Raw genomic sequence first — 21,354 nt, 5'->3', positions numbered from 1 at the left:
CACGCTCAGCCAGTGAGCAAACCGGCTATCCCTATATAGGATCCGAACCCGTGGCCTTGGTGTTATCAGCACCACACTCTCCCAAGTGAGCCACGGGCCGGCCCTCTTCTCTTTTTTTTAAGAGACGGACTCTTAGGGCTGGCCTGTGGCTCACTTGGGAGAGTGTGGTGCTGATAACACCAAGGCCATGGGTTTGGATCCCTATGTAGGGATGGCTGGTTAGCTCACTGGGTGAGCGTGGTACTGACAACACCAAGTCAAGAGTAAAAATCCTCTTACTGGTCATCTTAAAAAAAAAAAAAAGAAAGAGAGAGACGGACTCTTACTGTGTTGCCCAGGATGGAATGCAGTGACTATTCACAGGCATGGTCCCACTACTGATTGCACAGGAGTTTTGACCTTCTCCGTTTCCGACCTGGGCCAGGTCACCTCTCCTTAGGAAACCTGGTGGTCCCTGTCTCCCTGGAGGTCACCACACTGATGCCAAACTTAGTGTGGACACCTGATGGGCACAGTGCACGACAGCCCAGAACACCAGTGGATGCTAAAGTTGATGGGTGAAAGTTTGAGGAGAAGCAGGATATTTTCATAATCTTAAAGTATCTCCCCCAAAGATAGTTAATAATTACAAGGGAAAATAGTACTTTACAATGGAGAAACCCAGAAGACACCATGTTAACCAAGTGACCAAGCTTCACATAACCAGGAGTAGGACAAAGTGACAGTACTCATACGTGCCCCCTGACATGAGGCACAGTGAATGGCGCACCACTTGTGTGGCATTCTTGCCAAAAATGCATAACCTCAATCTAATCTTGGAAAAACATCAGACAAACCCAAATTCAGGAACAATGTACAAAATAACTGACCAGTCCTCCACAAGGGTGTCAAGGTCATGAAAGACTGAGGAACTGCTTACATCCTGGAAGAGACTGAGGAGAAGTGACAACTACATGCAATGTGGGATCCAGGAGCGGAAGAGTAACACCAGTGGAAACACTGATGAAATCTGAATGAAGGCTGCAGTGAGTTAGCAGAATGACACCAACATTAATTTCTTAGCTTTGATAACTGTACTGTGGTTATGCAAGATTATTATTAGAGGAAGCTGAGTGAAGAGGATATGGATTCTCTGCACTACTTTTGCAACTTTTCTGTAAATCTAAAATTACTTCAAAATAAAAAGTTAAAAAAAATCGCACTAGCACATTAGGCAAAGGCTATGCCTCCCACGACAGTCTGACCCAATAGTGAGGGGTGAAGGGGGGCATCCAAACACCCACCCCTTCCTTCATTCCAACACTCAGCTCCATGGCCCCCACTAGTTGTCTTGAATGTATCAGGGCTAATTTCATTTTGTCTTTTGTACTATTTCATGGCAGTTCCTACAAACCTCTCCCCCAGACCCCCAGGCCACAGCTGGTTTCCTGCACTGCAAGCCCCAAAAGTCTCTGCATAACCCTTAGTCTGTCCCTATCTTTCACCCTTCCCCAACTCCTGAAATCCTGCCACTGTGCCCCTGACATAGTGACAGTGCTTAAAGCACAATGCCTTTGACACAATGATAATGATGCCATCACCAGCAAATGTCCCCGTAAATAAACATTCAACCTATTCTCGGACCTGGCTTTCTGCTGAGGATACAGTTTCCCTGCAGCGCTGTTGAGTGCTGGTGGCTTTTTCTCCCGTTCGCTGGGTTTGGAGGTGGGGGAGATAACCTTCTGCTGCTTTTAGATGTTCTCTCCCCTCCTCCCTATAAGCCCCTGGCTTCAAATTTCACATTATCAGATTATACCAGCCATTGGCAAATTTTCTATACATTTGAAATTACATAAAAATAAAAACTATCCCAAAATACCCAACCCCCTAAAGCAGGTGTGGGCAGAGACCAAGGGGCTACTAAAGCCACCTCTGGCCTGTCACCTGACCCTCAGAGGTAAATCTTCTCCTCTTGGGCACATGAAGGGTAACCCTACTGCTTCAGGGTCAGGAGAAGCCACCAAACCTGTGTGAGTGGTTTCCTTGGGGGAGCAGAGTTGAAACAGCAACATCACAATGGTGCTCAGCGCTTTTGTACATTATCTCATTCATTTTCCCAATGAGCCCACTGAAGTTTCTATGATTTCCATTCTGCAGATGAGGAATGCAAGGCTCTGAGGGGTTGAGCAACTTGCTTGACACACAGCTAATGAGTGGGGGGCTCAGACTCCAACACGGGTCAGACTAACATGGGAAGCCCATCCCTGCTTTGCCTCAGATGTCCTGAGAGCCCTCAGCAATGAGAGAGATCTATGTGTGGGGCCCTCCCGGCTGCTCAGGTCTAAGCTCACAGCCCTCTCCTCTGGCTGCCCACCAAAGCCCCACCTGGATATGGTGACGAGACAGGCGAAAAATCTCCTGCGCCATCAGCAAGGTCTTTGAGTCCATCACCAGGTACAGCAGGTGTAGGAGGGCAAGGAAACCCGCGCCTCTCAGGTCTGTGCCTGGATTCGCTCCTGGGACAGAAACCATGGGGAAATGGGGTGTGACAGTGAGCAAGACTTAATGAAGTCCCTACTCCCTTGAGCTTCAAGGACTTGGTCTGGAACACTGCCTCTGACACTAGTCTTTTCTCGGGTCCACTTCCTGCCACACTCCTGTGACTAGCTCTAAAGGGCTGAGCAGGGGACATGAGCCAGGATTCCAGCACCCTGGGGGCAGCCTCCTGCATCAGTTTTCTCACTGTGGCCCATGACCATGACCCTCTACAGTCGCTTCTCCACACAACAATCAGAGTGATCCTTACAAAAAAGGCCAGACTCCAGGTTCCAGGACAAGATGAAGTAATACGTTTCTCCCTCTTCCTCCCATGTGTACAGCTAAAAGCCCCAGACACTAACATATAAAGCAAACATAAGAAGACTCTGAAAGGTGGAGAGAAGACAGACTGGCTAGGGACCTTGAGAGGTGAGAAACGACACTGTGGTGAGTTTCCTGGGTTTGTGTTTGCCTCACATATCCCAATTGGGTGCTGGAGAAGACGGCAACCCAGAAGCGCCAGTGGGAGCAGATCCAAAAAGCCCTGAGCCAAGGCCAGGAAATGGGCAGCCTGGCAAGACAGAAAACTTTAGACAATATCCACCCTAGTCCAGCCAAACACCACAGAGAAAAATGTGGCCACTTCCACTTGTCCTCAGCAAAGGTCGAGTGAGGAGCTGAGACGTCCACTCTTGCCTGGCTATAACGAGGTGCCCCTTAGATCCACCAGGGTAGCATCAGAGACAGCCGAGTGGGGAGCTGGGACTTTATCCTTCCCAGTGGTAAGGAGCCCTCCTGTGATGTCAGTGAAGGCCACAGAGGAACAGTAACAAGGCACCCCTGCCCCTCTCAGCCAGTGGAATCTGCGGAGGCCAAGTGGGATACGTGGATTTAAATAAGATCCAAAGTCTCCTAACAATACCCAAAATGTCCAGGATACAATCAAAACTCGTTACAAGAAGAACTAGAAAAATCTCCATTTGAATGAGAAAAGACAATCAATAGACATCAATACTGAGATAACACAGATGTTGAAATTATCTGACAAGGAATTTAAGGCAGCTGTGGTAGGCAGAATAGGACCTCCCTTAGCCCCCAAACATGTCCACATCCTAATCCCCAGACCCTATGAATATGTTACACTGCATGGCGAGGGGATTAAGACTGCAGGTAGAATGCAGGTTGCGAATCAACAGAAAGCGAGATTATCCTGAATTATCCGGGTGGGCCCAATGTCATTAGAAGGGTCCTTGACAGTAGAAGAGGGAGGCAGAAGCACAGACAGGAGAGAGATGTGAAGACAAACAGGCCCAGAGAGATGTTGTTCCTGGCTTTGAAGTCGGAGAAGTGCAGGTGGCCTCTAGAAGCTGGAAAAGGCAAGGAAATGGATTCTGTCCTAGAGCCTCCAGAAAGGAGCACAGTGCTGCTGACACCTTGATCTTACCCAGTGAGGCCTGTGTCAGACTTGTGAACTACAGAACCGCAAGATGACAAATAAATTTGTCTTGTTTTAAGCCACTAAGTTTGTGGTGATTTGTTACAGCAATGATAGAAAACTACTCTAGAAGCTTTCATAAAATGCCTTTGATAAGCAATTACAAATGAATACACTTTGAAAAGAGTGCAAAAATGGAAAGTCTCAGTAAAAAAATAGCAGATATAAAGAAAAACCAAATGGAAACTTTAGAATTGAATGGAAACAGCAGAGGTTAACACCTGGTGAACCTGAAGATGGAACAATAGAAATTACTCAATCTGTACAGAAGGAGAGAAAAAACCCCAAAAACAAAACCAACAGAGCCTTGGAAGTCTATGAGGCTACTGCAAAGATTTTAAAAAGTGAACAAAGATCTAGCATTTGTGTCACTGGAGCCCCACAAGAGAACAGAGAGCATGGGGCTAAAGAAAATATTCCAAGTAATCATGGCTGAAAATTTACCAAATTTGGAAAAAGAACTAAACTACAGATTCAAAAAGCTGAGCTAATCCCAAACAGGATAAGCCCAGAGAAATCCATGTAATGACACATCACAGTCAAAATCCAAAAACTAAAGACAAAGAAAAGATCTTGAAAGAAGGGAATAACAACTCTTACCCGTAGGGGAGAAATAATTCAAATGACAGCAGATTTCTCATCAGAAACCATGGAGGCCAGAAGGAGGTACATTTCCAAGTGCTGAAAGAAAAGACCTGTCAACCTGGAATTCTGTATCCAGAGAATTCAGGAGTAAAGGGGAAATCAAGACATTCTCAGATGAAGGAAAACTAAGCAAATGCATCGGCAGCAGACCTACCCTAAGAGAATGGCTAAAGAAAGCTCTTGAAATGGAAAGGAAATGATAAAAGAGGAAATCTTGGAATATCAGGAAGGGAGAAAGAATGATGGAAAGAGTAAACATATGGGTAAATACAACATATTTTCTTCTCCTCCAGAGTTTTAAAAATGATGTTTGATGGTTCATACAAAAATCATAACATTGTCTGATTTGATTCTTAACATACGTAGAAGATATATTCGTATGTAAGACAATTATATTACAGATGAGGGAGGGGACAGGGACTTAAACATGTTGCCAAAACCAACACACTATCAATTAATTATGGGTACATACACACTTTCTTTTTTTTTTGGCAGATGGCCGATATGGGTATCCAAACCCTTGACCTTGGTGTTATAACAAAAGTTTCCTTTTTAAATTAAGCTATTTTTCCTATTCTATGCAAACATAATTTGATATGATTTTGAAAAACAAAAAAAGTATAATCCAAAACCAGGTGAAATCATTGTTTCACTAAAAAAAAAATATATATATATATATAATAAAATTTTCATCAATATTTTTTAAAAAAGGAAAAACAAACCAGTTCCAAATCTTATCACTCCAGTCCATCTCACTTAGAGTCAATGTTTTACCACTGCCTGCAAGGCCAGGAAGTGATCTTTGCTCCTGGAACTCTCCTCTCCACTCAGCCCACCCCCTGCTATTTTTCAAACACAGCATGCGTGTTTCACCTCAGGGCCTTTGCGTTCACTGCACCCCTCTCCCAGATATCCTGCCTCATAGCGCTGGCATGGCTGGAAGAGGACGATCTGGCCTCTCACTCTAGTTCTGGAATCAGGAGCAAGGAAAAGAAGACATACTGCTCCTCCCTCTTACCCTGAAAGCCCAGATCCTCCCAGTGGTCTCCGTGGAGGGCGCAGTCAAACTTGGAGCCGGTCAGCTTCTTGTAGATGGTCTGGAGGACTCGGCCATGCACTGGGTCTTGGCTATCCAGGCCACCTGCCCCAAAACACATCCACATTCTCTGCCAGGTTGCCCCGCAGGGGAGGACTGGATGCTTCTCTAAGAATAGTAGACCTGGTCTGTGCTGAAGACACCCTGTTCTCAGTTCCCACTCGCCCTCCGACATGACACATGCAAGACCCCTGGCTTAGCCTCAGCAAACAGTGCTGTCCGCAGTGCCTATGCTGCAGCAGCCCCTGTGTACTCACACTGAGCAATGGTCAGGACCAAGTCCCTTTCCTCCCGAAGGCCCTGGTGGAGCTTTGGAGGCCCGAAGAGGTAGTGCCGGAGGGCAGCAAGCCCAGTCCTTCGAATAGTTGGCTGGATTCTTTTCTGCAGAGGAAGTCACAGGCAATGGGCAGAGTGCTAGATTCACCTGCCTTAATGAACTTACCATCAGGCTCAGACCAGGGGCGGTTATTGTAGAAAGAAGCAGTTCCCCCAAACTAACTGGCTGGTCTTTGGGAGAGGGAAAGGGAGAAGAAACTGTAAAGAACCTGTTGAGTCTCTGGAGACATCCAGCTCTCAGGTTCTTTGCAAGGAGAAAGAGATGTCCCCAAGCATTAGGCATCATCAGCCAGTTAGTTCTCTGCATTTGGTCCTTTGGGCTTTTCCAGAACTAGTTATTCCACTGACACCCCCTCCACCCCCACCCTGAGGCTACAGATGCCCAGGGGAATCCCCTGTGTGGTCAGACACATGCCAGGCTGGTTTCCCAGCAGGGCTGCTTCTACAATTTGTATGTTTGTTTTTATCTTTCTGTATGTGTGTTTGTAAAGGACACAAATTACAAAATTTAGCATCCTTCTCCACTTCCAGAATGAGAGCCAGTGGGGAGGAGAGTTTACTGGGGACTCATTGGAGTTAGATGCCTTGGAAGGGTAGCTGGAACTTTCTGGCTACAAACAGCACTTCCTAAACTAGGTCATGCTAGTTTGGCTTATGGCTCAAGGTCACTGCTACAGGCCTTGGAATATTCTCATTTTGGTAGTTTCTGGCTCTCTAGGTCTTATAAGCCAACCAGATTCCTGTCTTGTCAGTCTATTTCTCCTGAGTCGAATTTCAGGTTGAAGATCTGAAATTACATTCCTCTAAACTTACTGCTGGTCAGTCAGGATGTCCCAGAAAGTCCCCCAGTTTTTATTCCCCCAAATATTCCTTTTTTTCTAACCCACATCTTTCTTAAATTCCCAAATAGCTTCTGGCTCTTTGAGGGAATAAACGATTTTCCTCCGTTGGCCATGAATTACTCAGCTCGCTGGACAATTTGATTCCAGCCCTCTCTATCCCTAAGAGGGAACAGCAGGGGAATAGCTACATAGGCCCCCATATGACAGGGCCACAAAAGCTCAACACAAAGGCTACCAGGGTCCTGCATGAATCATGGGTCCATGGCCACCCACGATCCTATGCACCAAGATTTCTCAAGTGACATATGGCCCTCAGCTGGAAGCTTCCATCTTACTTGCCCATTGCCCTACCCTGGCAGGATGAAAACCTGCCTCCTGGGAAGAAGGTGCTTTGCTTGAGACTCCAAACCTCCTACTGCCATACCTTGAAGGAAGAGAGATCCACAGTCTGGAAATGCTGCAGGGCCTCACTGAAGGAAATTAGCTGCACAGGCTGGTCTGACCCAGCCTGGATCCCTGTGGCAAAAGGGAAGACACTCGAGGATTTGTAACAGTAGTCCTTCTGTCAGCAAACACTTACTGGTTGTCACCTCCAAGCCAAGCACTGGCTTCCAGCTGCAAATATCAGACACCTACAGCTACAATCAACCATCTTTCAAGGGGCTGGCATTATCTGCTGGGCTGACTTTTTTTGTTTGTTTGTTCTGTGGCTGGCCAGTATGGGGATCTGAACCCTTGACCTTGGTGTTACGAGGCTGCCCTCTAACCAACTGAGCTAGTCAGCCAGCCCTGACTCTTTTGGGATGAGTCTTGCTAGGCTACCTCTGCAGTGAGTAGGGGACAGATCTGCCCTACAAGGGGCTCCCTAAATTCCACTCATCTGTGAGGGGACAAGTCACTGCCTAGAGTAGGTGCCCCCACAGGAGCATGCTACTGGTTTGTTTAGGGGCCTTTCCTAATTCCTATTTTGCCCCTTCTCACACCCTCCCCCCTCAGCCTTTGTTATAGTTCATAGGGATTTAATTTATCAGCTAGCAATATGGGTGACAGCTAATACCATTCACTGTGACATCTCTCCAGGAGCTCAAGTCGGGCTCAGGCTAGATATAGGTCCTAGTTCTACCTTCCCATAGCTCTATCCAAACCTCTCAGAAAGGGACATGAGACAGTTTTTACCCAGCCTTCAGAGCTTTCCAGCGAATGGCTTCAGCCCTCACCCCCAGGGATCTCCTTGTGCAGAGAACAACCCGACCAGCCTTAGCAGGGCCCTGGCTGCCTGCCTCCATCCTTCTGCCCAGCAGAAGCTGACCCTGACCAAGGTCCTCCCTGTCTTCTCTCAGGGCTGGGCAGAAGATGGGCAGAAAAGGCAGCCCTTTCTCCGCGGCATTCATTCCCATTTCCTTCAGAGGTAGGAGGTCATCATCTTTGGATATAGAAGGGAGAATTTATTCTGTGACACAAGGCTAAGATGGGAACACTCAGGAATTCTGTCTCCTGGTCCCGGAGTCACAGAGACATTAGCCACACGTGTGGATGGTGCCTTTGCTAGCAGCTGGGCTGTGTGTAGCAGTGCCACTCCCACAGTTACCTGTCTCTGGATGGATGGTGTCCACAGCGTCCCATTCTTCTTGGGCTCTGAGCACCTCTGTACTCACAACTGCAACAGTGAGGAAAGAACACCCTCTGAGAACTAGGAATGTCTGGACCACTATCGCAGACCCCAGCCTTGAGTCTTGTCACCTCTGATCCCCTCTTCACATGGCTGCCAGAGTGAGCTTTCAAAAGGGCAGATGTGATGTCACCGCCTGCTCAAAACCCTCCAGGTATTCTCCATAACCCTAGAGATCAAACCCACACTCCACAGCACACCTTCACAATCTAGATCCTTCTTACCTCTCTAGCTTTGCTCTAGGGCCATACAGAACCACCGGAAGTTCCTCAACATACTCTGCCCCCTCCCACCCTCAGAGCCTTGGGACAGACTGCTCTCACGCTGCTGAAGAGGCAGGACACAGGTAGGTATTCTCACCCGCAGTTCCAACCCTGCTGGCGCGCCTCCTTCTCTTCCTTCAGCTGCCTCTGACATCACCCTCACCTGGACACCTCCTTTGCCCTCATCCATCTGGATCAGGAGCTACTCCTCTGTGAGACCCTGACATCCAGTGCTTATCATAATTGTCTCTCCCACTACGCTGTGAGCAAAACAAGGACAGGATTTTCCAGAGCCTATCACAGTGCCTGACGCATGACAGGTGCTCAACAAATGTTTGAGGAATGAATGAATGAAAGTACAATAAAAGGGGGAAAAAGTAGGAGAGAAAAAAAGCATCAGGACAGGCTCTCTATAGAAACCACACAGCCCTTTTCTCCAAACCCCAGCTGCCACTCTCTGGCCTAAACTGCTAGTTTTGGAGTGAGCAAGACTGAAGCCATGTTGGGATCTAAAATCCCATGGGCTGTAGGCAAATTTTAAAGACACGGTTTTTTTCCTTGGCATATATTTCTCTGAGTTCTCTCCTTTCCCATGGTTATTTGATATTTTGAACCTTGGTTATGGGGCAAGATGACATTATTTACATAAATGTAACATTGTTTTCCAGTCGGCCTGGAGCTGCAGACTTGCATGTACTATCCAAAGGACACCAAGGAAGACATAAATAAAGTGATGCTGATTCCACCCCTCTAGCAGGACCATAACAGCAAAGACAAGAGCAGAAACCAGACAGAGTCCTGGTGAGACTTTGCACCTCAGACCTTGCAGGAAGCCCTTGCTGCTCATGTCCCCTCCCTCCTGCTTTTCATTTTCCTGTGTTCCATTCCCTCATCCCCCTCTTTAATACCCACTCAGTAAACCTGAGTCTTTGAGATGGCTTTAGCCTGGCCATTCTCCTACAGGTTTACCGGAGAGATGGGTTAGCCTAACGTTTCTCCTCAGGTCACCGGTATTCCTGAATAAAAGCTGACTTCCATTTTCACCGACATTTGACTTTTGGGTGGTTTGCTTTTGTCTGGGGGCAGGCAGTCAGAACTGTGAGCTTGGTATCAATTTTGGGGATCCTTAGCCAGGAGCTGAGTGTGTCCTGTAACACTAGTGGCATTTTCTGTCACTGACTTTTCCAATTTGCTTAGAGAACATCAACAAGCAATGTGAAGGATGGAGAGACTTCAGTTCAATACCAAAAATTATGATCTCTCCAGCCTCAATGGTAAAGGTAGGCTAAGACAGCTCCTCTCTGCCTCACAGTCTTTGCTGAGGACACAAACAACAAGGAAATGTTTGGAGAGGAATAGTCTGACTCATATAGATCTTTGGCGTTGGTTAGTTACTCATGGTGTTCCTGTAAGTCAAATAGACAGGAAGCCTACTAAATTCTTACTTGATCTGTATAAGCAGAAAACTTCTAGGTCAAGTGTACAAAAGTCTAACTCGAATCATAAAAACAATACCGCATCCCTGGAGGGATTGCAGAGATTAGTGCTACTATCAAGGACTTGAAAGAAGCAGGGGTGGTGATTCCCACCACATTCCCATTCAACTCTCCTATTTGGCCCATGAAGAAGACAGATGGATCTTGGAGGATGACAGTTGATTACCGTAAGCTTAATCAAGTGGTGACTCCACTTGCAGCTGCTGTACCAGAAGTTAACTGAACAAATTAACACATCTCTGGGTACCTGGTATGCAGCTATTGATTTCGCAAATGCCTTTTTCTCCATCCCTGTCCATAAGGCCCAACAGAAGCAGTCTGTTTTCAGCTGGCACAATACACCTTTACTGTACTACCATGCCCTGTGATTAAGGTCAATGGAAAATTACAACAACCAAATCCAGACAAGACTACAAACGGCCCAGACCCTTCGGGAATGAAGGTTTGGGTCACTCCACCAGATAAAGAACCACGATGACCTGAGGTGCTTGCTGAAAGCAAAGAGAATACAGAATGGGTAGTAGAAGAAGGTTGTTATAAATACCAGCTTCGACCGTGTGACCAGTTACAGACAATGACTTTGTGGAAGTTGGAACTTAGGACATGTGAACCAGAATATCTGGCAGAAGAAATTTCTAAGCAGCAAAGCATTAAGGAAGCTGTGTGGCTACTTGTAACAGCCACGTGGTAGAGAAGCAGAGAGCATGCAATGGTGCAGCCCAGCGACCGTTAGCTAAGAAGATTAGAACAAAGGAAAGGGATTATCAAGAGAACGGGAAAAGGGCCCTGAAGGCACTGCAGAAGCCTCTGGGGCCAAGTCTTCCATTTCTGGCCCAAAGACCTAGGGAAACAAAATGGTCTTGGGGAACAGGCCTGAGGCACCCTCCACGGGCTCACTGCTCAGGACTGCTTTGGGAAGCTGCTTCTAGCACCAGCACCCCAGCTGCTTTGGCTACTCCAGCCATGGCTAAATTGGTCCCAGGTGTGGCTGGACCCACAGCTTTGGAAGACACAGCCGGAAGCCTTGGTGGCATCCACGTGGTATTAAGTCTTTAGGCTCACAGAATGCCAGAGCTGTGGAGGCTTGGGAGCCTCCACCCTGATTTCAAAGGATGTATGGAAAAGTCTGGGGGCCCAGGAAGAGACCTGTCACAGGGGTGGAGTCACTGCATAGATCCTTCACTACTAGCAATGCTGAGTGGAAATGTGAGGTCAGAGTTGCAGCAGAGAAACCCCATCAGTGCCAAGCCTAGTGGAGCCGTGAGAGCGGGACCACCATGGAGACCCCAGAATTGTGGAGCTACCAGCGTACAGCACTAGCCTGTGAGAGCTAAAGCATTGCCTGAGGCCAGGAAAGCCGTGGGAGCGGAGCTGCCTGAAGACTTAGGGCCCCAACCCTCACACCAGTGTGCAGAGGACGTCAAACATGGAGTCAAGGTACATGATTCACCAGCTTGGAGATTTAATGCCTGCCCTGCTGGATTTCAGACTTGTTTGGGACCTGTTACCCCTTTCTCTTGGTCTGTTTCTCCCTTTTGGAATGGGAGTATGTATCCTATATTTGCCCCACCATTGTATCTTGGAAGTAGATAACTTATATTGATTTTACAGATGGGACTTTGAACCTTAGACTCTTGAGTTGAAACAAGTTAAGACTTTGGGGATGAAATGAACATACTTGCATGTGACAAGGACATGAGTTTTGGGGGTCAGGGGCAGAATGTAGTGGATTGGATTATGTCCCCCCAAAACTCCTTGAACTGTGATGCTTGAATTGTGTCCCTCCAAGTTTTATGTATTAGAAACTTGGCCTTCACTGTGACTGTTAAGAGGGTGGGAAATCCTATGTGGTAATTGAAAGGTGGAGCTTTGAAGAGGTGATTGGATTGTAGGACCATGCAGTAATGAATGGATTAAAAATGATGGTCAGGGGTGTGGTTCTGAGGGCTTTAAAAGAGGAGAGTCTGTCTTTCTGCTCTCTCTGCTTCCACCATCTTGCAATGTGACAGCCCTGGGTCACTGTCACCACCACCAGATGGACTTTGGACTTCCTAGCCTCAGAAACTCTAAGCAATAAATGTCGTTTCTCTTTATAAATCACTGTTTCAGGTATTTGTTATAGCAACACAAAACGGACTAATACAGAGAGTATACTGCAGATTAAATAAAATGCCATCAAACACTAACAGACAACAAGACAGTGTCTGGGAAGCAGAAGCGCATAGTTGCTGAAAGCACACTTGAGAGCCAGACTGCATGTGAATGTTTCATCTCTGCCACTTCCTAGCCATATTTCCTTGGGCAAGTTTCTTAATCCAAAGGAACCCCTCATGGGACTGTTGCGAGGATGAGATAATTCCTCAGCTTAGGAGAGTACATGGCTCAAAGGTAAGGGCTCAATAAGTGTTAGCTCTTAGTATCGACACAGCGTGGGCCCAGGTCCCGCTGGGCAGGGGACACTGGGTGCATGTGACATGGATCCAGGGTCCTGAATGTCTGGACCTGTTGGAAATTCCAACTGGCTAGCTCTAGTGTGGGGTATCAGATCCTGAACCTCAGGGCTTCCAAGCTAGACAACTTCAACAGAATACTAGACCTTGGACAACAAGAAAACAAAACTCACTTTCATCCTGCTGGCCCCTGGGGAGATGAAAAGGAGGGACAAAGCAGCTGCAAGAAAAGAGAAGAGTGGAACCAAGGCAAGGAGTGCATCTTGTGAAAGAGAACAGGATCTCCCTACCCTTTACCTCCCCACCTCCCATGGCTATACTCACCCTCCACCCTTCGGGTCCTTATCTACAGCAGGTGAGTCTTTCACCCCACACACCCTTGCCTACAAACAACTTCATCAAAATCTGTGAGCCAGGAGCAGAAACCTCAGCAGCAAGGCTGGGACTGTGCTATCACAGCAGGTTAGTCAACAGAAAGTACAAGGCCTCAACAGGCAGTATCAAGCTGGTGCCTACAAACTGGAGGTAAACGCCCAAACCACGAAGAGCTGCTTTTCCTCTCCTCTTGGAACCAGGCAGATGCCTCCTGCCTCTGAAGGTGATCCTGATAGAAATACTATTTTCCCCTGACCAACTGAAGAACACGGGGGCAAAGGACAATTTCAGGATAATTAACGCAGCTCACACGAGTATGGATCTTTATCTTTTTTCCTTTTTTCATTTGCCTCCTTTATTTCGGCTCTCTTCCACTTACATAGTAAACAGCATTGCTGATTTAGTCAGCCTATTAACTTAAACTGGCTGAGAACAATCTGAAAAAAATTATAATTGTTTAATATGATTAAAAATATCTGGCACAAAAATGCCAGTTTTATTCAAATATAACTTTTTTTTTTTTTTAAGGCCAGCAAAGCTTTATTAAAAGGAGACAGACTTATGCATAAGAGAGCCAGCAACAGAGAAGCCGAGGGAAGTTGGAATGGTTTTAAAGGCAAGCACTTCCTCAATTGATGTCAGCATCTTGCTTTGCTGTTTTCTGGTACTTTTTAGGTCGTTGCTTAGTACCAAGGGAGGTTGGTTCAAGGATCATGTTGCATGTAACTCCTAATGGGGCTTAAGGTTAATAGCGTCAGAGGCTAGGAAGTCCAAAGTCCAGGGAACACAGCTGGTGAAGACTTTCTTTGGTGATAACTTCAGTGACTGCAGGGTATCTATCACATTGCGAAAATAGCAGAGCAGGGAGAGCAAAATATTTTGGCTTTTAAGGTAAAAGTTATTAATTTATTAACGTTGAGTTTGTCACCACATGGTAATGGTAAAATTCCATTAAAAGACTTCATAGATGTCCAAATAATTTATCTACATTAGAATATTTTTTAAAAGCTCCATATTTCTGGAGATTACATTTTCAATGTATAGGATTTGAAGATAACAATACATACGAATGAGTAATCACTGTGACTTAAATTTTATGTGCTGAGTATTTTATCTACATTATCTCATTTAATCCCTACAAAATTCCCATCCTACAGGTTCTGACATAATCCCTGTTTTATAGATGAGGAAAATGAGGGTTAGGTTAAGTAACTTGTCCAATGTCATGGAGATGGTAGATAAGAGAGCAGGATTTAAACCAGAGATAAAATTTGACTCCAGAAGTGCTGCTTCTAATTGACCAGTGTGCTTTTCCCTACAATAAATGAGCAAGTGAAATGAGCTTTAAATACAGTATAGGGAGGTGCCATGTAAAGCAGATGAGTAGGGTACTTTTTCAAAGCCTTTTCACAGGTACTGTCTCATTTTCATAACATCCCTTTAAGAATATGAGAGATATTGGACCGGCCTGTGGCTCACTCGGGAGAGTGTGGTGCTGATAACACCAAGGCCACGGGTTCGGATCCCATATAGGGATGGCCGGTTCGCTCACTAGCTGAGTGTGGTGCTGACAACACCAAGACAAGGGTTGAGATCCCCTTACCGGTCATCTTTAAAAAAAAAAAAAAAAAAAGACTATGAGAGATATTAATATTTCCACTGTAGACATAGAAATTATATGACTTGCCTAGAAATACTCAGTAAACCACTAGCATAGAAAGATCAGAACTCAAGTCTTTGGATTCCTAATCCAGTGCCGATTCTAATTTTTCTTGAGGAATGATAAATCTACAAAATTCTGTGGGACAAGGAGCGAGAGAAATTCAAACAACGAAAAGTCGATCCATGGGAAAGTCTGACTTGGGTCCCACCCAGACTCCAAGGACGCTGAAGGGGACCTTACCAGCTGGCTCCCATTCGTTAGCTTCTATTGTCAGGGCCTGGAGAATGCCACGGTTCTTCAGCTCTGAGATCTGTAGGGGCGGCTGACCTTCAGTGTGAGGGTAGAATCCATGTCCTCTGTACACACAAGCACTTCCCACCCACCCTACTGAATGTCTTTAAAACTGGAGGCCAGAGGCTCCAGTCTACCCTGATGGGTCAGTTAAAATCAATCTTAAAGTGAGCTACCCGAAAAACTTCAACTATGAGGTAGAAGTTGGGTATGTGTTCTCTTTGAACCGTAACAAAAATTCACAGAACTCAACTGAGACTATGGTGCGCCTTTAGTATTTCCACTGCACTTTATGCTCTACTTCATTATAGCAATTATCTTATTAGACAGAGGTTAGTTTGCATGTTTGGGCCCCAACCCCTCCCAAGAGTGAGCTCCTGGCAGGTGGGTTTATGCCATCCTTGTGTCCCTAGTGCCTAGTACAGTGCCCGGCGCACAGAAGCATGCAATAAAAGCCTGTATTGGCAGGAGGCTCTGAGGTGTGGGTGATACATACAGGAATTCCTTTGAAAGCCACAAGAGCACTGTTGTCCTTGTCATGTGATGGAGAGTACCCAGCAGACACTCTTTCACCCTGTAAGACAGACCAGGGTCAATCTTCCAGGCACATATTAAATCTCCGAAGATGGCAGTTTAAGTGTCACATTTTTTCCCACTACCACAAAAAATGGATGAACTCCAGAGAAGTTAACTGCAAGGGATACTGTAAAGCAAAACCTCTGTTTAATGTGGTCTTAAGAAAAACTGCAGGGAGGGCTGGCTGGTTAACTCAGTTGGTTAGAGCATGGCGCTGATAACACCAAGGTCCAGGGTTCAAGCCCTGTACTAGCCAGCTGCCAAAAAAAAAAAAAAGAAGGAAAGAAAAAAAACTGCAAAAAGTTTAGTTAATGTTATCTTGAAAATCTTATGCAGATTTCTTGGCTCTTAAAGTTTGAAGGGCTCTGAGTGAGTAAAGCTCAGTGAGGCAGCTTGCTGTGGCTCTTCTGCTCCGGCAAACCTCTCCCCTACTGCAGTTAAAAAAAAGAGAAATGCTTGGCTGGCTGTCTGCAACTCATATCACAGACACAAGGCTAATTTGCCCCGTATGTTAAAAAAAATCCTACAAATCAATAAGGGAAAAAACCCAACTCAGCAGAAGAACAGGCAAAGGACATGGACAATTTACATAAAAGGAATCATAAATTGGTCTTAAACATAACAACAAATGCTCAACCTCACTAATGAGAAATGCTTAATATTTAACGAAAATGCTTAATGAAACTACTCTCTGAGATAATATATTTCAAAGGTCAAAAAGTTTGGTGAGGGCTGGCCAGTTGGCTCAGTTGGTTAGAGCATGGTGTTACGACACCGAGGTCAAGGGTTCAGATCCCCGTACTGGCCAGACACCAGAAAAAAAAAAAAAAAAAAAAAGTTTGGTAACATACTACGTTAGCCAGAGTGCCCAGTGTTACAACATAATGGAGAATAAATTGTTACCATCTCTATGGCTTGACAATACCTGACGAAATCATGCATGTTTTGTATATTTTGGGCCTGCAAATGCATTCTAGTAACGTATTTAATAGATACACTCATCTATGTGCAAAATAACATGTTTACACTTACACTACCATTCATTGCCACACTGTGTATAATAGCAAAAGGCTGGGAAGAACCTAAATACCCACTAATGGACTGATTAAACAAATTAAAGCATATCCACTGAGTGGAGAGCCATAAAAAAGAATGAGAGAGTGCTTCAGTGGCGATATGGGACAATGCTCATGATCCTTAAGTGAAAAAGCAAAGGACAGAGTATATACACTATTTTACCATCGTATTTTTAAAAAATACATAAATGTATTTGCTTGTCTCTGCAAAGACTATTTCCAGAGTCATAACCAAGAAAGTATAACTTTGCCTCCAGCAGGCAAACTGGGTGGCTGGGGAACAAGGGTGGAAGGCAGTTTTTTCCCTATATGTATATCCATCTGTACTGTTTGGATTTTGAACCATGTGACTATGCTATTTTCTCTAAATAAAAGAAAAAATAATAATTAAAAGAAAATAACAATAAAGAAATCATTGCTTATGCCAAGGCCCTGGAATCCCAGATCATCCTGTGACTCTAATCCCTCCTGCATATTTTCGCCAACTAACGCTCCTTAATCACGCCTGTGATATCTTTACATCCCGGATGCAAGAATGGAGGCTAAAACACACCACAGCTGAGCAAACTCCCCCCATAACTGGCCTCAGGATGCCTAGGCACTATTATCTCCCACTGCAATCCAATGAACATACTTGTTGTGTTCCTCTCCTCTCCTCCATCCCTTGATTCATATGATTTTCCTCCAGAATAACTACCCCCCGCCCATCTCTGTGTCCTCCAGTCCCTTCAAGACCAGTTCCACCTCCAGAAGGTGGCCTTTCTTTCCACCTGGGGCCACACTGATGTCCTACTTCTCAAAGTTCTATAGCCCTTGTCTGTAGCACAAGTTCCTCTGCAAAAGGCCTGCATAGGGACCTTCTCTTATATTCCTTTTATAAGAATAAAAGGATGTGTTCCCACATCCATTAGCATAGTATGAGGCACCAAATATTTGTTTCAAAATTTTACTGAAATTTTATTTTTATTTATTTATTATTATTATTTTTTTTTGAAAGATGACCAGTAAGGGGATCTCAACCCTTGGTTTGGTGTTGTCAGCACCACGCTCAGCCAATGAGCAAACCGGCCATCCCTCTATAGGGATCCGAACCAGTGGCCTTGGTGTTATCAGCACCGCACTCTCCTGAGTGAGCCATGGGCCAGCCCCTAATTTTACTGAAATTTTATCTCACAAATATTTTTTTGAGTCATGGAACTAAACAACTCGCCACAGGAGTCTGTATACCCATGATTAATTTCAATTTTCCTGTCTCTCTCCAATTCAGTCTCCTCCAGTGTCCAAAGACTTCCCTCTGGAAGAACAGTTCACCTATCTTACTACAGTGAAGAAAACCTTCCTGGAGTCCCAGAGTAAAGGATTTGTCCCCACGTGGCCACCAAATCCCATAGGCTACATTTCATTTCTGGGCAGGCAAGGTAGGGTGAAAGGTAAGGAATATAGGGTCAGCTGCCAGGCTCATACAAAGACATGTGATGGAGTTTGGATGTGTTGTCCCCACCAAAACTCATGTGGAAATCCGATTCCCAATGTGGCAGTTTTGCTCATGCGGGTGGATCCCTCATGAAAGGATTAATGCTCTCCCTGGGGGAGGGAGGAGTAATGAGTGAGTTCTGGCTCTATTAGTTCCTGCGAGAGCTGGTTGTTTAAAAAGACCCTCGCATCTCCCCTCTCTCTCTTGCCTCCTCTTGCCATGTGATCTGCTTGTACCTGCTCGCTGCCTGCCACTTTCTGCCATGAGTAGAAGCAGCCTGAGGCCCATGCCAGATGCAGCTGTCCCAGAATTGTAAGCCAAATAAACCTCTTTTACTTATAAATTACCCAGTTTCAGGTATTTCTGTTATAGCAACACAAAACGGACTAATACAACATGTCACAATGAACCGAGTCCTGAGAATGATCAGGCCACAGCAAGTATTTCCCAGGGAAGAGGCCAGTAAGGTAAACGATCCAAATCAATGAAGTACAGATTTCTTGGGTGATTCCTCATTGCCACTTTCTCTCCTTCCTAAGCAAATCCAAAACAAAATCCCATAACCCACTTAGAAAACAAGCTATCAGGAAAGGCAGTTGACCCAGAGGTGGATAGAAGCTCCTTCAAACAGAACAAAGAGAACTATAATGAGGGTTTTTCCTAAATATTTCTAAAGCTGCACATTCCCTTATTATTATTAACTATATATCCCAAACCATCACCTTCTTTCCCACGTGGGAATGCTTGCTTACCTGTCCATCTCTTAATTCCTTCTCATTATGGAAAGAGCAAGATTTTTCATTCATGACTCAAAATCATTTGTTCAACTGATCTTTGTCCTTGGGCTCAGAAAGGGGTTTAATAAGGTCTGAGATCAGAGGCTACAAGGAGAGTCAGAGATCCAATTGCTCTATCTTTGCCTTCCTTCTTGACAGTCTTTCAGATGAAGAGTAAGAAAACAGTCCCTCCATGCCATCACCAGGGTGTAAGAGGTTTCTGTGAGTACTGAAAGCAGTCCCTGAGGTCTTTAAAGCCTCAGCTCTGGAAAAAAAAAAATTGAAAGAGAAAACTGATTTCATCACTCAGTTATGTTTCTGTCGAGAAAAAAAAGACTTTTAAAATCTTTAAGCAGCTGTGAATTTATTCTGAATAAACAAGCTGCCTTAGCCAGTGCTTTTCTCTTACTACTCATGCCACTGGATGGAAAGAAGGGAACCGTGCAGGAGTCTTGGGGCTGGATTCTCAGTGTCTCAAAGGCAGCAGCACCACTATAAATGGTGGCATCTGTTTCTGACAATGAAGTTACTGGGACCTGGGTCAGCTTATCAAAGGGCAGAAGGCTAGAAGGTGGCACCTTCGTGGATGGTCTTAGCTAAAATGCTCAGGCTTTGCTTAGGTCACAGACACAGGTTGGGTCTGGGGGCTTACAGTACTAGACCTGTAATGGTAGAAACTCAAAATGCAACACAATGTCCTGACCTTCTGCAGTTATCACCAATAGTGTATGTGCAGCAGCTGCCTAGCCAGTTTGGCCAACTCTAAGTCTTTCATCTCACCTTGCCTGCCTCAGGAAAAGGGCAGCACAAGACTTATATATTATCAAAGGAGAACTGGACATCATGGATACCTGTCACCTCAAAAAAAGTTGGATCCTAAGCAGGCAGATAGTTCATGCATAACTGACAATCATTTTTTGCAGACTGGGAGACTAAGGGAGGAGAGTGGCCTCTCTATAAGTGGGAATATGGAAAATAATCTGGATTCCTGAAGAACTGGCTACTGGTAACAAACTGGGGTCTTTGTCAGGATGCACTGATTATTAACACCAAGAAGAGAAATATCTCCTTGCTCTCAAACTAGACATTTGGCTCACTGTAATCTGGGGGGCAGGGCAGTGCCCCCTCAGTCGTAGCACTTCAGCAATATTAGCCTTCTCTAACTGTGACCTCTGGGGCCTCAGCATCTGCCCCCATTTCCTTTCCCTCCACCTTGGCCTCCATGACGGCATTTGACAAAACACTCACACAACAACCAACCTTAGCAGGGTGACAGGCAGGTATGGTAACAGCAATCTCAGGAAGGCTCCTCTGTTCCTGCCTATGAAATGAACCAAGGAGCACAGAAGCACGACCAGCTTTACACACCTGCTGGATCACTGCTCAAGGCTTCAACAGGAACAGTCACTTTCTGTATCAGAGAAAGAGCAAAAACTGTTAAACAAGGAATTAAAGTTATGAAGTCACTCCTACCAATATTAGGCAAATTCCTCATACTTGGACCTGAGGAAAGGACCTTCCTATAAAAACAGATCCTTCTCAAATCAAGTATTTATTGTGGACCTACTTTAGGCATGGAGCTACAATGAGGGAGGATGGGTTTCTTCCATTGCTTGCTGGACACGGGGTCCATCCTTCAATACACAATCGAGTAACAGCCACGAGAGTCTTTCGCTAATTGTTTTATCAGCCTGACCCTGGGCTGCTCCCTGTCCCGCCCGGCCCACACGGAGGCGAAGCCGTTGGGGAGCCACCCAGAGGCCTGGAGGCACCCCAGAAACGCTGCATTTCACGGGGCCTCGCGGCCAAAACTATGGGCCACTTTGAGAGGTACAGAGCCGGTGTTCGCCAGCTGTAAAGCGCAGATCTCAACAGAGATCTCAGTCATTCAAGACACCCGTGCAGAGAGGGCCAGTGTGTGGCCTCGGGACAGAAACTTGCCCACTGCCTGGAGGAGAAGAGGAGAAAAGCAACTCGAATCTGCACATTCAGCGACTCCACGGGAGAGGCAGGACCAGACCCAGCTCTCCTGCCTCTCGCTCGGGAATCTCTCCAGTCCTGCAATTCGCAGGCTTATCTCGCCCCACGGTGATCATCTCTCCCACACATTCCCCTTCCTCAGACCCCCGGGCTCGACAGACGCCTTACCAGCATGACCAGGGTTTTCCAGACGGGGTCCCGTAGCCCCGGTGGGATGCGCCCGCGCATGAGCACAGCACCTCCCCAGGAGCAGAGAACTACACTTCCCAGCAGGCAACGGAAACGAGCGCTGCAAACGGAGGACGAAGAGCCGGGAGGGTCAATCCGCGCCGGC

General features: G+C 45.9%; 1 protein-coding gene across 3 annotated transcripts in view; it reads right to left on the bottom strand.

Annotated features, from left to right (window-relative positions):
• The window catches only part of ELMOD3 (ELMO domain containing 3), a 31,662-nt gene extending 10,408 nt beyond the window's left edge, over positions 1-21,254 (bottom strand). For all 3 annotated transcript variants that reach the window (XM_063077883.1, XM_063077881.1, XM_063077882.1), the window contains exons 1-10: positions 21,189-21,254; positions 20,301-20,451; positions 19,017-19,305; positions 15,635-15,712; positions 15,088-15,157; positions 8,520-8,588; positions 7,356-7,447; positions 6,011-6,134; positions 5,676-5,798; positions 2,365-2,495 (exon numbers count right to left, since the gene is read on the bottom strand). In XM_063077883.1, the coding sequence (XP_062933953.1) occupies positions 2,365-2,495; positions 5,676-5,798; positions 6,011-6,134; positions 7,356-7,447; positions 8,520-8,588; positions 15,088-15,157; positions 15,635-15,712; positions 19,017-19,070 (741 nt within the window). In that variant the 5' untranslated portion in view covers positions 19,071-19,305; positions 20,301-20,451; positions 21,189-21,254. The remainder of the gene's footprint in view (positions 1-2,364; positions 2,496-5,675; positions 5,799-6,010; positions 6,135-7,355; positions 7,448-8,519; positions 8,589-15,087; positions 15,158-15,634; positions 15,713-19,016; positions 19,306-20,300; positions 20,452-21,188) is intronic.
• Between the last annotated feature and the right edge of the window lie 100 nt (positions 21,255-21,354).

Source organism: Cynocephalus volans, chromosome 14 (assembly GCF_027409185.1).
Source record: "Cynocephalus volans isolate mCynVol1 chromosome 14, mCynVol1.pri, whole genome shotgun sequence".
In the NCBI taxonomy this organism is placed as follows: Eukaryota; Metazoa; Chordata; class Mammalia; order Dermoptera; family Cynocephalidae; genus Cynocephalus; species Cynocephalus volans.
The sequence above is the reverse complement of the archived record's forward strand: the minus strand, read 5'-3'. Positions and strand labels throughout refer to the sequence as shown.